This window comes from Gekko japonicus, unplaced genomic scaffold, assembly GCF_001447785.1.
Source record: "Gekko japonicus isolate JY-2015 unplaced genomic scaffold, Gekko_japonicus_V1.1 scaffold2296, whole genome shotgun sequence".
NCBI classification, from domain to species: Eukaryota; Metazoa; Chordata; class Lepidosauria; order Squamata; family Gekkonidae; genus Gekko; species Gekko japonicus.
Genome location: NW_015174907.1, coordinates 60,317 through 73,488, shown reverse-complemented (window position 1 = coordinate 73,488; position 13,172 = coordinate 60,317). Strand labels below are relative to the sequence as shown.

Here is a 13,172-nt window from a genome sequence, read left to right as displayed (position 1 = left end):
GGGGGGGGGGGGAACCCGGAATAAAAAGAAGTTTGAACTTGATTTTAGTGCAGAAGGGTGGGTGGGGGAGGAACCTGGATTAAAAAGAAGGTTGAATTTGATTTTAGTGCAGATTTGCTCGGAGGGCACCGCGGTTAACATGGAGAGTGCAGAAAAGGGCAGAGGAAACCTGTTCTCTGCAAAAAAAAATAATTTTTTATAATGCTTTCTTTCCCTCTCGATTCCTTCTTTGCTTCATTGCTAGAATTCTGGACAATGCCCCTTAAACTTGGCCCTGGCTTGGCATCGGCTGAAGAAGGCTCCCAGGGGTCCAACGGAGAGCCCCACAGATCCGGGCAGCCAGATGGCCCCGTCCAGGTGATCCCTGAGGAGGGGGCCTTGTGCATCATCAACCCGCTCTTCCTCTCCGTGCATGGTGATGCTTGCTGGCTGAATTCGGCCCCGGACCTTTGCCGCACCAACAGCAGGAGAGGGACCCTGCGACTCCGGGATGGACGGGGCAGCCCGGTCGACTCTGGCTCCGCAGCGGTACCTTGCAAACAGGAAGATCCACCAGTTGACACTGGCTCCGCAGCAGTGCCTTGCAGACAGGAAGATCCAGAGTGTTTGGAGCGTCCGGGGTCCCCGGAGGAGGAAAAGGCGACAGAGAAAGGTAAACGCTGCAGAAAGGCACTACTGTGTCCTTTGCTAGTGGCCCAAAGATCCTGTGACCATTAGGAATGAAGCTCAGGGGCAGTGTTCCCTCTAAGCTGAGTTAGTGTGAGCTAGCTCACAGTTTTTAAACCTCCAGCTCACACATTTTTTCTTAGCTCAGGAAGGAGGGCTCCAGAGCAAACTAATTTATGCAGGGGCCAAATGGATCACTCACAACTTTAATACTGGTAGCTCACAAAGCAGAATTTTTGCTCACAAGACTCCACAGCTTAGAAGGAGCATTGCTCAGGGGTTTTGAACATATGGGCAACCTTTGGGATTCTGGCACAGGGTGGTGAGCGCAGCTATATAAAATGGCTTCCGCAAGAGGCAGAGCCAAACACAACATGGCTGCCATGGGAGACAGAGACGCATGCACAGAGGAAGCCCCTGTGTGGGGAGGGCATTAAAAGATACACTGGGAAAGAGGGGTGAGCGAGACCAAAATACATACTGTGGTGGCAGGTGCCACTGAAACCATCTGCATAGTGAACTCCCCATAGGGACTGTGTGGCGTCCTCGCTTATTGGGGAGACGGTTTTACCTTTAAAACACACTCTGTGTACATGAACTTGGTCAATTTCTGCTGCCGCCAGGAATAAAATATTCCAAATCCCTCTATTGTGGTAGAATGACCCAGGGTCTGGGCACTTCAGAGGACTATGTGGCCTTGAGGAAGGACTATTCTGATTGCTGGGATAAGTTTAAACAAAAAATGATTTATTTAATAAAGAACAAAATAGGTTTCTGGTTATTTTGAACTGTTGCTGAAGAAAGGAACTTGTAAATATAACTGGCAAAGCTTGGCGTCACAAACAGTTTCTCAAACTCCAAAACTCCACTCTGACAGGCTTAGACACTCAGTCCAATCTCTCTCTCTCTCTCATATATATAGCCACACAGGCTAAACTCTTTGTCTTACTCACACAGAATAGACTCAGACTCCCATAGTCACACAGACTGTGCTCTCTCTCCAAACTTCACACACAGAATCACCTCATAGACACCCCTCCTTCCCACACTCTCAGTCATCAGCCAGTCACATCACCCTCCATCACTCTCCTTACATTACTGCAGACAAACTAAACATTTAAAGAAACACACACACCAAAACATGAAATCATTACAGGCTGTTTCAACTTGGGGGGAAGTGGAGCAGGGGGAAGGCAGGAGCCCCTCCTCCCACCACGCTGCAGTCCTGAACCAAATTGGGCTCCTGCCGCCTTTAAAACCGACATCCCCTGCAGTTGCTGTGTGGCTGTGGTGGGGAAAGTGGGTTGGGTCTGGGGACTGTTAAAGAATGGATTGTGGAGCCTGGTCTTCCGTCCCTTGCCTCCTGAAGCAGTCGCCGGGATATGTAAGACGGGCAGTTTGTCAAGCTGGTGGCAGAAAGTGCTGTCGCAGCTGACTTATAGCGACCCCGTAGGGTTTCCAAGGCGAGAGACAGTCGGAGGTGGTTTGCCATTGCCTGCCTCTGTGCAGTGACCTTGGTGTTCTCCTATCCAAGGGCTGACCCTGCTTAGCTTCCGAGATCGGACAACCCTGGACTCCCTTGGAGGTCTCCCGTCCAAGTACTAACCAAGTCAAACCCTGCTTAACTTCTGAGATCTGACAAAATCGACTAGCTTGGGCTATCCAGGTCCGGGCAAAAGACGTAGTTTGCCATTGCCTGCTTCTGCATAGTGACCCTGGACTCCTTTGGAGGTCTCCCGTCCAGGGGTCATTTTGTAGGAAAAGAGATGCAGGAGCTCATTAGCATAACTTATTAGCACGACTCATTTGCATATGCCACACCCCCTGACATCACCGGAAGTGTGTCAGAAGGCAACACCCACCGCTCAGGCTCCACTGGGCTGTTTTGGATTGCTAGCTATTGGGGGGGGGGAATGCGCAGATCTGCCCTCACAGAGGAGGGAGAGCTTGTACCTGAAGGCGGACTGGGGGGGGCGGCTCTGCAACTTACCTGGCTGGTTCTTGTTCCTCATGGCCCAACTGAGGGTTGCTGGGAGCAGGGGGCAGGGCTTGTTGCATGTTCCCGCCCCCTGGGCTCCTTACTGCCGAAGCTCCGCTCCTGTGCGCTCCGGCAGGGAATGACCCCTGCTCCCGTCCAAGTACTAACCAGGGCCGACTCTGCTGAGCGTCTGAGTTCTGATGAGACAGAGCTAGCCTGGGCATCTAGGTGAGGAGAGAGATAAACAGAGGTGATTTGCCATTGCCTGCCTCTGCATAGAGATCCTAGACTTTCCCGGGTGGTCTCCCATCCAAGTACTAACCGGAGCTGACCCTGCTTAGCTTCCGAGATCTGACGAGATCGACTTAGCCTGGGCCATCCAGGTTGGGGTAAACCTGGAGGGGTCATTTTGTAGAAAAAGAGGTGCAGGAGCTCATTCGCATAGCTCATTCGCGTAACTCGTTTGCATATGCCACACCCCCTGACATCACCGGAAGTGTGTCAGAAGGCAACACCCACCGTTCAGGCTCCACTGGACTGTTTCAGATTGCTAGCTATTGGGAGGGGACGCACAGATCTGTGCAGGAATGAAGGAAGGAGGGAAGGAAGGAGGGAGGGAAAGAAAGGAAAGGAAAGAAGGAGGAAAAGCCCCAATCAAGCCCCATCGCCGCCACCCCACACCAGCCAGGTGCCGGGAAAGGCAGGTGGCAGGGGGTGTGTGTGCAACTTACCCGGCTGCTTCTTGCTCCTCATGGCCCAACTGAGGGCTGCTTGGAGCAGGGGGTGGGGCTTGTTGCATGTGCCCGCCCCCTGGGCTCTTTACTGCCGAAGCTCCGCTCCTGTGCGGTCCTGCAGGAAATGACCCCTGCTTCTTTGGTGGTCTCCCATCCAAATACTATCCAGGGCTGACCCTGATTAGCTTCCTTGATCTGACGAGTAGATGTTGAAAGTGTTAGTGTGTGTAATGTAAGGGGAAAGGACCAAGCACAGCTAGTTGAAGGTCATTGTCACCGCAGGCCTGGCACACCACTCCCGCCCTCAGCCCGTGCTGCTGAGAGCTGGATCAGGGCCAAACCCCTGCAATTATGCCTCCAGGGCTGGGCTTGGACCTGACTGGTCGAGGTGCAGGCCCAGAAGGAGATGCCAACCACCTCCCCTGCCACTGGTGGTTGTGCATGAGAAGAAGAAGAAAAACAAGAGATTGGATTTATACCCCGCCCTCCACTACCCAAAGGTGTCTCAGAGCGGCTTACAAACTCCTTCCCCTTCCCCTCCCCACAACAGACACCCTGTGAGGTGGGTGGGGCTGAGAGAGCTCTTGACAGAAACTGCTCTTTTTTTCAAGAACAGCTCTTATCAGAACTAGGGCTTGCCCAAGGTCATCCAGCAGCTGCAAGTGGAGAAGTGGGGAATCAAACCCGGTTCTCCAAGATTAGAGTCCACACACTTCACCACTACACCAAACTGACTCTCTGTCAGGGTCTGTCAGGGTCTTCCTCGTTGCCCCGTCCCAAGCAGTTGCTTCAAGGGCCGGGTTTGAAGACCTGTCTGAAGGTCCCAGTTGCTGTCTTCATCCAGTCTGTCTTTGTCAGGAAACCCAAGCTTGGGTCCCTCTGAGCCATTGCCTCCCAGTCTAGTAAGCAGTGCTCAAACTCGTGGGTCCTTGAGGTTAAATGCACACAAGAAGACCAGAACCTTTAGAAAAATACGCATAGGTTTATTGAGCAAATAACATTTAAAAACCTACTAGGCAACACAACAGAGTTAATTAGCAAGGAACACAGCAAAAACTAACTTTTTCTTCCTGACATTTTAGTACCTGGCATTAACTGGTGCACTGTTCAAAATGGCAGAGTCCAGGCTAGAAGCTGATGTGCCTGTCCCATGGGATCAAAACTTAGCGTCGCATCACCCTTGTCTAAGGCCCAATGATAGTTTCTTGCTCTCTGGCATCAGGCGGTCTCTGGAATCCAATCAGGGTGCTCGTTCACTGGAGACGATGCAACTTGCTCCAAGTTCCACCCTCCCATCTAGTTACTGAACTGAGCGCAGGTTTTTCACTTGGCCAATTACTACATTCTGATATCCGAGAGACAGAGATAGTATCTATGAGAAAGACGAATTAGAAAGACCTGCAAGCTGAAACAGACCGACATTTATTCGTGTTAACCCTTGGTAAAATGAGGATGTTTTGCCTCACAGTCTTTTTCCTTGCTGTGCCAACCCACAGGTGGCTCGGTGGCCCCCTCGGGCTCTGTGCGATGGAAGCCCTTCCTGCGCAGCTTGGCCATGGCCGACTCTGCAAACGTCTCAGAAGAGCTGCCTGCGTCCCCGGACCTCCTGCAGAAAGAGGTCAAGTCCCCGCACCGCGTTTCCTGGATCGAAGCCGCTTCGGCGACGGCACCCCCCTGCTGCCCCCCCATGGAGTCTGGCTCTGAATCGTCGCCCCTGCACGAGCCCCTGGTCTTGCCCCCCATCCCTGAACTGGATTCCCTCTCTCTCAGCAGCATGGAGGACGAGGGGGACAGCCTCCCGCTTACCGCCACGCACAAGAAGCGCCGCTCCTCCGCCGCTTTGACGTACAAAGTGCTTCACCGCCTCTCGGCTGTGGGCAGCACACTTGGTGGGCTCCTCTCTACTGAGCGCCGGATCTCCAACCGGGTGCAGGAATTGGCCCAGGAGCCGATGTCCTACCTTGGAGGCCTGGTGCAAAGCTTTGTGGGGCACGTCCTGCGGGGATCCGGGATGCGGCACCCCACCAGCACCGACATGCTGCAGGAGATCCGGCAGATGATCAGCAACCTCAAGGGCTACCTGTGCGAGAGCTCGGAGCTGCGTACCATCTGTGAGCACAGTGAAGCGGAGGAGATGGACCTAGGTACGGAGCGGGGATGGCGAGGGCGGGGGGGTCAGGGTTTTGAGGGTGGGGAATGTGGCTTAGATCTCACCCCCCTTTGCATCGTTACGGTGATCCGGGACCAAAGGAAACACGTCTTTGTTCTGTACGTCAGCTTGTGGAACTCACCGCCACAAGATGGTCACTGGTTGAGATGACGTTAGAAAGGGGATTAGAACAAATTCATGGAGTTATAGGTCTGTCAAAGGGTATTAAGCTTTATTAGTTGCTATAGATTTTCCAGGATGTGTGGCCGTGGTTTAAGCTTGATGGTTAAGTGGGATTTCCTTGTTCAGAAGGAATGGCAGTTTTCCTGGAAGCCATTTCTGTGTGCAGAAGACGGGATATACTGCGGATTCTTGGCCTAGCTGGCAACTGGACCAAAAAACCACCAGACCACCACACTCTGTGCATTGCTGCTGTTTTTGGTATTCAGGGGTAGACTGCCACTGAAGCTGAAGGTTCAATTTAGCTACCATTGATAGACCTTTCCTCCCTGTGCTTCGTGGGATTCCAGGCAAATGAAAGCTCTACCTTTGCACACGTGCGCACACAACATACCCACCGCCCCAGAAGGGGAAAGCGCCCGGCCGTCTTCTCCCCTTCCCAGCAAGCAGGCTTATAAATATCTCCTGCCAAGGCCGTGAGCTGCCGAAAATACTTTCTGCGGTCTCCACTCTGGGCCTTGGGTGCTGCATCCGTTGGCTTCTAGGCGAAAGCCAGTGCACTTAGAAAAATCAGTCGCTTCTCTGTGGCTGGGGCTTTGACACAGGCTGCGGCGGTGGCATTTGCAGAGGAAGCCGTTGCAGGAAGGGGCGGGGAGGGAGGGTGAGGGACATGTTGATGGGAACCGAGGATGCTTCCTTTAAACCCCCAAAGAGGGGGGTTGGCTTCTCCGTGCTGGTTTTGTTGAATAGGATGCATGCTGCGTGGGTTTCTTCTGTAGCCTGTGTCCTTCAGGAACTGCGTCTGGATTCCTGACTTTCTGGTCAAGTTAAGGGTGGGAGAAGTAGGTTTCTGGTCCTCAAGGTGCGGTCAAGAGCAGGGGTCCCCAACACGGTGCCCACTGAGTGTTCTTAGAAAGTGGGTGGGGCCAGGTGAGGCTTTTGCCCAACAAGGCTTCTGATTGGCCGCTGGAGATTTGATTGGCTATGCAGATTTAAACAAAAAAACAAAAAACCCAAAACAACCTTGATTTGGCAGCAGTTGCCACCAAGGCACGACAATCTTCACGATGTGACTGAAGATAAACTGCGGCAGCCATGTCGTGGCTGGCTCCGCCTCCCGAGGCAGCCGTTTTGTGGTTGCGGGCACCACGCCGTGTCCGAGTTCCAAATGTGCCCACAGGCTCACAAGGGTTGGGGACCCCCGGTCAAGAGAGTATTTAAAATTATGCATTTGCGCAGCATGTTTACGCAGTCATAGATGCCAGTGAGGTGGCTGAATTCCCGCTGGTGGAAAGAAAGGCCCTAGTGGCCTCCTGAGCACTTCTTTCTTTTTTTGGAAGGGGGTACTTTTTGGTATTTGTGTGTGTGTGTGCGCGCGTGCGTGTGTACCTGGAAGTCATGGTGACCTCTGGTGAGGGGTCATTTCGTAGAAAAAGAGGTGCAGGAGCTCATTAGCATAACTCATTAGCATAACTTATTTGCATATGCCACACCCCCTGACATCACCGGAAGTGTGTCAGAAGGCAACAACCACCGCTCAGGCTCCACTGGGCTGTTTTGGATTGCTAGCTATGGGGGGGGGGGACACACGTGCAGATCTGTCCTCGCAGAGGAGGGAGAGCTTGTACCTGAATAAAACTTGGTCTTAAAGGTGCCACTGGACTGTTTTGGATTGCTAGCTATGGGGGCGGGGGGAACGTGCAGATCTGCCCTCGCAGAGGAGGGAGAGCTTGTACCTGAATAAAACTTGGTCTTAAAGGTGCCACTGGACTGTTTTGGACCCGGGGGCCGGGGGGGCTCTGCAGCTTACCTGGCTGCTTCTTGCTCTGACTGAGGGCTGCTGGGAGCAGGGGGCGGGGCTTCTTGCATGTGCCCGCCCCCTGGGCTTTTTACTGCCAGAGCTCTGCTCCTGTGCGTTTCTGTGGGGAATGACGCCTGGTGTCTGACCCCTACTGGGGCCCTGGAGGGTATTCAGAGAGGTGGCTGAATAAAGCCTGCCCCCGCCTCCCGACTGCTGGTATTCCAAGGAGGTCTCCCCTCCAAGGACTTGCCAGAGTCGACCCTGTTTAGCTTCCGAGATCTGACGAGATCTGGCTGGCCTGGCCTAGCCTACCCAGGTCAGGGCACCTACTGAGCTCTTTGCCTGAGGCTAGCAAAAAAAGCAGAAAAAGCTATGCAAAACGATGGAGACACTCATTCGATTTTGATTTAAGGTTGCCAGTCTGTTCCTCCCCCTGTGACCACTAGTGGTAGTGGGGTAGAATGGCCAGATCCAGATTCGGAAACTGCTGGAGATTTGGGGATGGGGGCCTGGGGAGGACAGAGACCTCAGTGTGGGGTACAATGCCATATAGCGCACCCTCCAAAACTGCCGTTTTCTCCAGGGGAACAGATCTCTGTAATCTGGAGGTGAGCTGTAATTCCGGGGAATCCCCAGGTCCCACCCGGAGGCTGGCTTCCCTAGCTTCACTGGCATAATTTGCACCGGGAGCTGAATGGGGAAGATGTCCATGCAGAATTCTGAAAGAGGGGAATTCTTGAAGCACGGAGTGAGTCCAGCCTTGCTCGTTCGCCTTACAGTGGCTCAGTGGTAAACCCACCTCTTCTTCTTCTTCTTGACGGACTAGGGTTGCCAAGTCTTACCTTGTCCTGGAGCGGAGGAGTCCCGGCTCTCTCCGGGAGTCCTTCGGCGCGCACGCACCGCGATGACATCACCCAGAAGTGACGTCATTGCATTGGGCACATTGGGGGCGGGGCTACTATAATTCAAGAGGAAACCATAGAGTTTCCCCTTGAATCATAGAGTGCCCCGCCACAAACGTGCCCGACACGATGATGTCACATCATCAGGCCAGGCATGTACAGCGAGCCCTGCACTTTGGGGGTGGGGTTCCCCCCGACGGCCCAATGTGGGACGGCGGGTAACGGCCCCATTGAGCAGGGGAGTCCCCATCCCCTGGGGGGACTTGGCAACCCTAAGATGGACCCAGGGTCAGATTTAGTATAAGGCAGCTTCATGTGTCATGGGACATCTCTAGGCCCCACCTATTCTTGCTGAAGCAACCCGAGCCGCAGTGTTAGGAGAGTCTAGTATCAAATAAATATACACTGCAGAAACCTTATAGCAAACTAATGTGTTCTATTTATGATCATCATTTAGTAGAAGAAGAAGAAGAAGAGGAGATTGGATTTATACCCCGCCCTTCACTTGGAGTCTCAGAGCGGCTGACAAACTCCTTTCCCTTCCCCTCCCCACAACAGACACCCTGTGAGGTGGGTGGGGCTGAGAGAACTCTGACACAAACTGCTCTTTTTCAAGGACAGCTGTGCCAGAGCTTGTGACTGACCCAAGGTCACATCAGCAGGTGCAAGTGGAGGAGTCGGGAATCAAACCCGGTTCTCCCAGATTAGAGTCCGCGCACCTAACCACTGCACCAAACTGCATTTAGTGTATCATTATTTCATCCTAGTCAGGTATAAATATTCATTACATTCAGGAAGCAATAACATTCAATACATACAGATTGCTAACTACCAGACAATTTTGCATCAAGGTCACCCAGCAGCTGCAAGCAGTGGAGTGGGGAATCAAACTCGGTTCTCCCAGATTAGAGTCCAGGCACTTAAGCACTACACCAAACTGGCTGCCATTAGGGAACCGCTGCCGTTAGGGAATCAGTTGTAATTCCAGAGGAAATGGATGTTTTGGAGGGTGGACTCTATGGCCCTGTACCCCACTGAGTAGGGACGCCAGCCTCCAGGTGGGTCTAGTAACAAATACATATACACTGCAAAAACCTTTTAGCAAACTAATGTGTTCTATTTATGGTCATCATTTAGTAAAGTGCATAAAGAAGTGGTACCTATTTATCTACTTGCAATTTCTTGCTTTCGAACTGCTAGGTTGGCAGGAGCTGGAACTAGAGACGGGAGCTCACTCCGTCATAGTGTATCATTATTTCATCCTAGTCAGGTATAAATATTCATTACATTCAGTAAGCAATAACATCCAATACATACAGATTGCTAACTACCAGACAATTTTGCATCCGTGTTTTAAAAGTCAAGCCCCAACGGGAGTTTCTAGAATTATAAGCCTGCTCCTCCTTGCATGAAGTCTTCCAGAAAGGGGGACAGCCTTCTTGTATGGATGCTTTTTGCCGGTCCTACAAAAGACACATTATGCAGCTAACATTCATGGATGGAGTACTCCTGTCATTCTCAAAGCTGTAGTGTGTGTGTGTGTGTGTGTGTGTGTGTGTATTGCAGTGTATATATATTTGTTACTAGACCCACCTATTCCTGGGCAGGCACAGACTCTCAGCCTAATCTCCCTCCCAGGGCTGTTGTGAGAATAAAATGGAGGCGAGGATGTCAGGGAGGTGAATAAAAGGGATGCCTTCGTCTTCAGGCTTCTCGTTTGTTTCCCTGCCCAGGTTCTGTGGTCGAAGCCGCCCTGTACAAATGCATCCTTAAGCCCCTCCGGGATTCCATCTACGCCCAGCTGCTGGACTTCCGCACCCGTGACGGGAGCTTGGCCAGGCTGCGTGGACACCAGGCCACCATGAGCCAGCAGACCCTGGCCGAGCTGGGAGTGACGGCCGGCGTGCCGGACGGGGCCGGCCTGGAGCGCATCCGGACCAAGCTGGGCCTCATGCACCAGGCTTACTCGCCCAAGAAGAAGGAGACGCAGATGCTGAAGGCGTGCAAGCTGATCTATGAAGCCATGAACCAGGCGGCCGGCCGGACAGGTACATAGGGCCGGCGGGAGTGGGATTAGCGAGCCCATAAGCGGCCACGGGGTGGAGACCCAACGTGTTTTCAAGGACTTCTGGCTTTGCAGATGTTCAGACACCCCAAAAAAGAGGGGTGGGGGGAATCTAAACCAACAAAGCACAAATCTCCGAGGGAAGTTTAGAAAACGAACTGAGGGCCAAAAGTCTAAAAAACGTAAGCCAGTGTACAAAAGAGTGTTTATTACAAAGACATATAAAAACCTAGTAGGGGATGCTGGACTAGAGGGACCCCTGGTCTGATCCAGCTGGGCTCTTCTTCTTACATTCTCAGGAGAGAGCTTTCTCTCTGAGGGTCCTTGAAAACCTCTGCCTGGAGTTTCTGGAAAAAAGTCCAGTGATAACGTTCCCTCACTTCTTATTTTGAGAAGAGCCTTTCGGCGCCGATGACTTCCTCCCGGTCTTGACTTACGTCTTGCTGAATTGCGACATCGTCTCGGTCCAGCTGGATGTGGAGTACGTGATGGAGCTGATGGATCCTGGCCAGCTGCAGGGAGAAGGTAGCTCAGCTTTTCGGCTTGGAACTTCTCCCCCCCCCCAATTTATTTCCACTCTCCTGAGGTTATCTGTGTCCGTTGGCTGTGTTTCAAATGTCCTGATAACATAAAGAGCTTTTGAGGTACTCACTTCTAGAGCAGGGGTGTCAAACATGTGGCCCACGGGCCAAAACCGGCCCCGTCAAGGGCTCCTATGCGCCCCGCAAGCAAAATTAAGCTAGTCATAATAGAATAAGGTTAGAGATTAAAGCGATAGTTAAATTGTATAAGACTAGGAATGTATACTAGGCATAGGAGAATTATTTGTTGTTAAAATATATTAATTTGGAGTTTGTACATTTGTGTTATTATATGTTAATGGAAAAACAATGTTAAAAAAAAGAAAGAAAACCTCTGCCTGGTACCGCTTGGACCACCCAGTGATAATGTTCCCTCACTTCTTATTTTGAGAAGAGCCTTTCGGCGCCGATGACTTCCTCCCGGTCTTGACTTACGTCTTGCTGAATTGCGACATCGTCTCGGTCCAGCTGGATGTGGAGTACGTGATGGAGCTGATGGATCCTAGCCAGCTGCAGGGAGAAGGTAGCACAGCTGTTCGGCTTGGAACTCCCCCCCCCATTTATTTCCACTTTCCTGAGGTTATCTGTGTTCGTTGGCTGTGTTTCAAATGTCCTGATAACATAAAGAGCTTTTGAGGCATTCACTTCTAGAGCAGGGGTGTCAAACATGTGGCCCACGGGCCAAAACCGGCCCCGTCAAGGGCTCCTATGCGCCCCGCAAGCAACTGGTCATTATCTTCATTGCTAGATGACAGAGGCTGTGCAATATGTCCCTGTATAGTGTCCCAGTGCTAATGAGTAACGGGCGGTGGCAGTGGGAGGGTGGGCATCACGGAGATAACTTAAGGACATACTTGTAAGAGTGTTCATGTTTTCAACATGCTTGTATTTTGAGTAATAATAATATCATTACCTGGGTTTGCCTGGGCCCTTTTTAAAGTTTATCTCTCGTGTACCTGGCATTACATTTTATGGACAATCACGACCCGATCAAAGAACAAATGTTAAGTAAACAGTCGTGAGAGTCTGACCCACAAATCAGGCAGTCAACAAGACTTGCAAAGAAAATGCTTTCTGTATATTATGGTAAACAATGTTTCAAAATTGGATCTTCCTTGGGAAACGTTCTGTGGCGTACAAAAATACAACTCTTTAGAATACGCACAATGCGAAAATGAAAAGCGGTGTAGAATCCAAATACAGTCTTACCTACGGAGTAGCACAAAAGCTCTCATGCTCAGAAAGTGCTTTACAAAGAATCAGGGAAGATCTGCAGAGTAATAATATTTGCAGTATAATGATACTGTAAGAGCAGGGCTATTTTTGGGCAGGAACACACAGGAACGGAGTTCCGGCTGGCTCCCGAGTTGGCCACGCCCAGCAGGAACTCATTAGCATAATAGGCCACATCCAACAGCAGAAACTCATTAGGATTGGCTACATTAGGGGTGTGTGGCCTAACATGCAAAGGAGTTCCTGCTACAAAAAAAGCCTTGGGTTTTGACAACAAACAGGGTAAACAGAATAAGAAGCAAAAGGTGGGTGTGGCTGGATGACTACACTTCTGGTAACATGGGGGTGTGGCCTAATATGCTAATGAGCTGTGTCATCAGGGGTGCTAATGAGTTCCTGCTGGGCTTTTTCTACAAAAAGAGCCTTGTGTTAAGAGTGCTCATGTTTTCAACATGCTTGTATTTTGAGTAAAAACAATATCGTTAATTGGGGTTTGCCTGGGCCCTTTATAAAGTTTATATCTCCCGGACCTGGCATTATGTTTTATGGCCCACGTGGCCCGCCCTGACTAAGTGACGTTTGTCTCAGATCTGGCCCTCTTAACAAATGAGTCTGACACCCCTGTTCTAGAGCTTCCAAAGACAGAAGGGCTGGAGGGAAACAAGACAGGTGGAACAAAACTCGAATCTGGTAGCACCAGGACAACCAGGCAGTTTCCCCAGGGTATAGTCTTTTCTGAGCGAAAACTCACTTCATCAGATGCAAATGAGAATAAAAACAGAGAAACAAAGAGCTGGGAGGGACCTCAAAGGGTCTTCTAGTGGGCTACATTGTAGTCCAGCCCCCTGCCTGCACAAAGCAGGACACCCACAACTACATTCTC

At 51.4% G+C, this 13,172-nt stretch overlaps 1 protein-coding gene across 1 annotated transcript in view; it reads left to right on the top strand.

Annotated features, from left to right (window-relative positions):
• The window catches only part of RINL (Ras and Rab interactor like), a 29,035-nt gene that overhangs the window by 11,545 nt on the left and 4,318 nt on the right, over positions 1 to 13,172 (top strand). Inside the window, exons 6-10 of the mRNA XM_015425014.1 lie at positions 245 to 652; positions 4,875 to 5,522; positions 10,144 to 10,458; positions 10,869 to 11,000; positions 11,451 to 11,579. Coding sequence (XP_015280500.1) covers positions 245 to 652; positions 4,875 to 5,522; positions 10,144 to 10,458; positions 10,869 to 11,000; positions 11,451 to 11,579 — 1,632 coding nt within the window. The remainder of the gene's footprint in view (positions 1 to 244; positions 653 to 4,874; positions 5,523 to 10,143; positions 10,459 to 10,868; positions 11,001 to 11,450; positions 11,580 to 13,172) is intronic.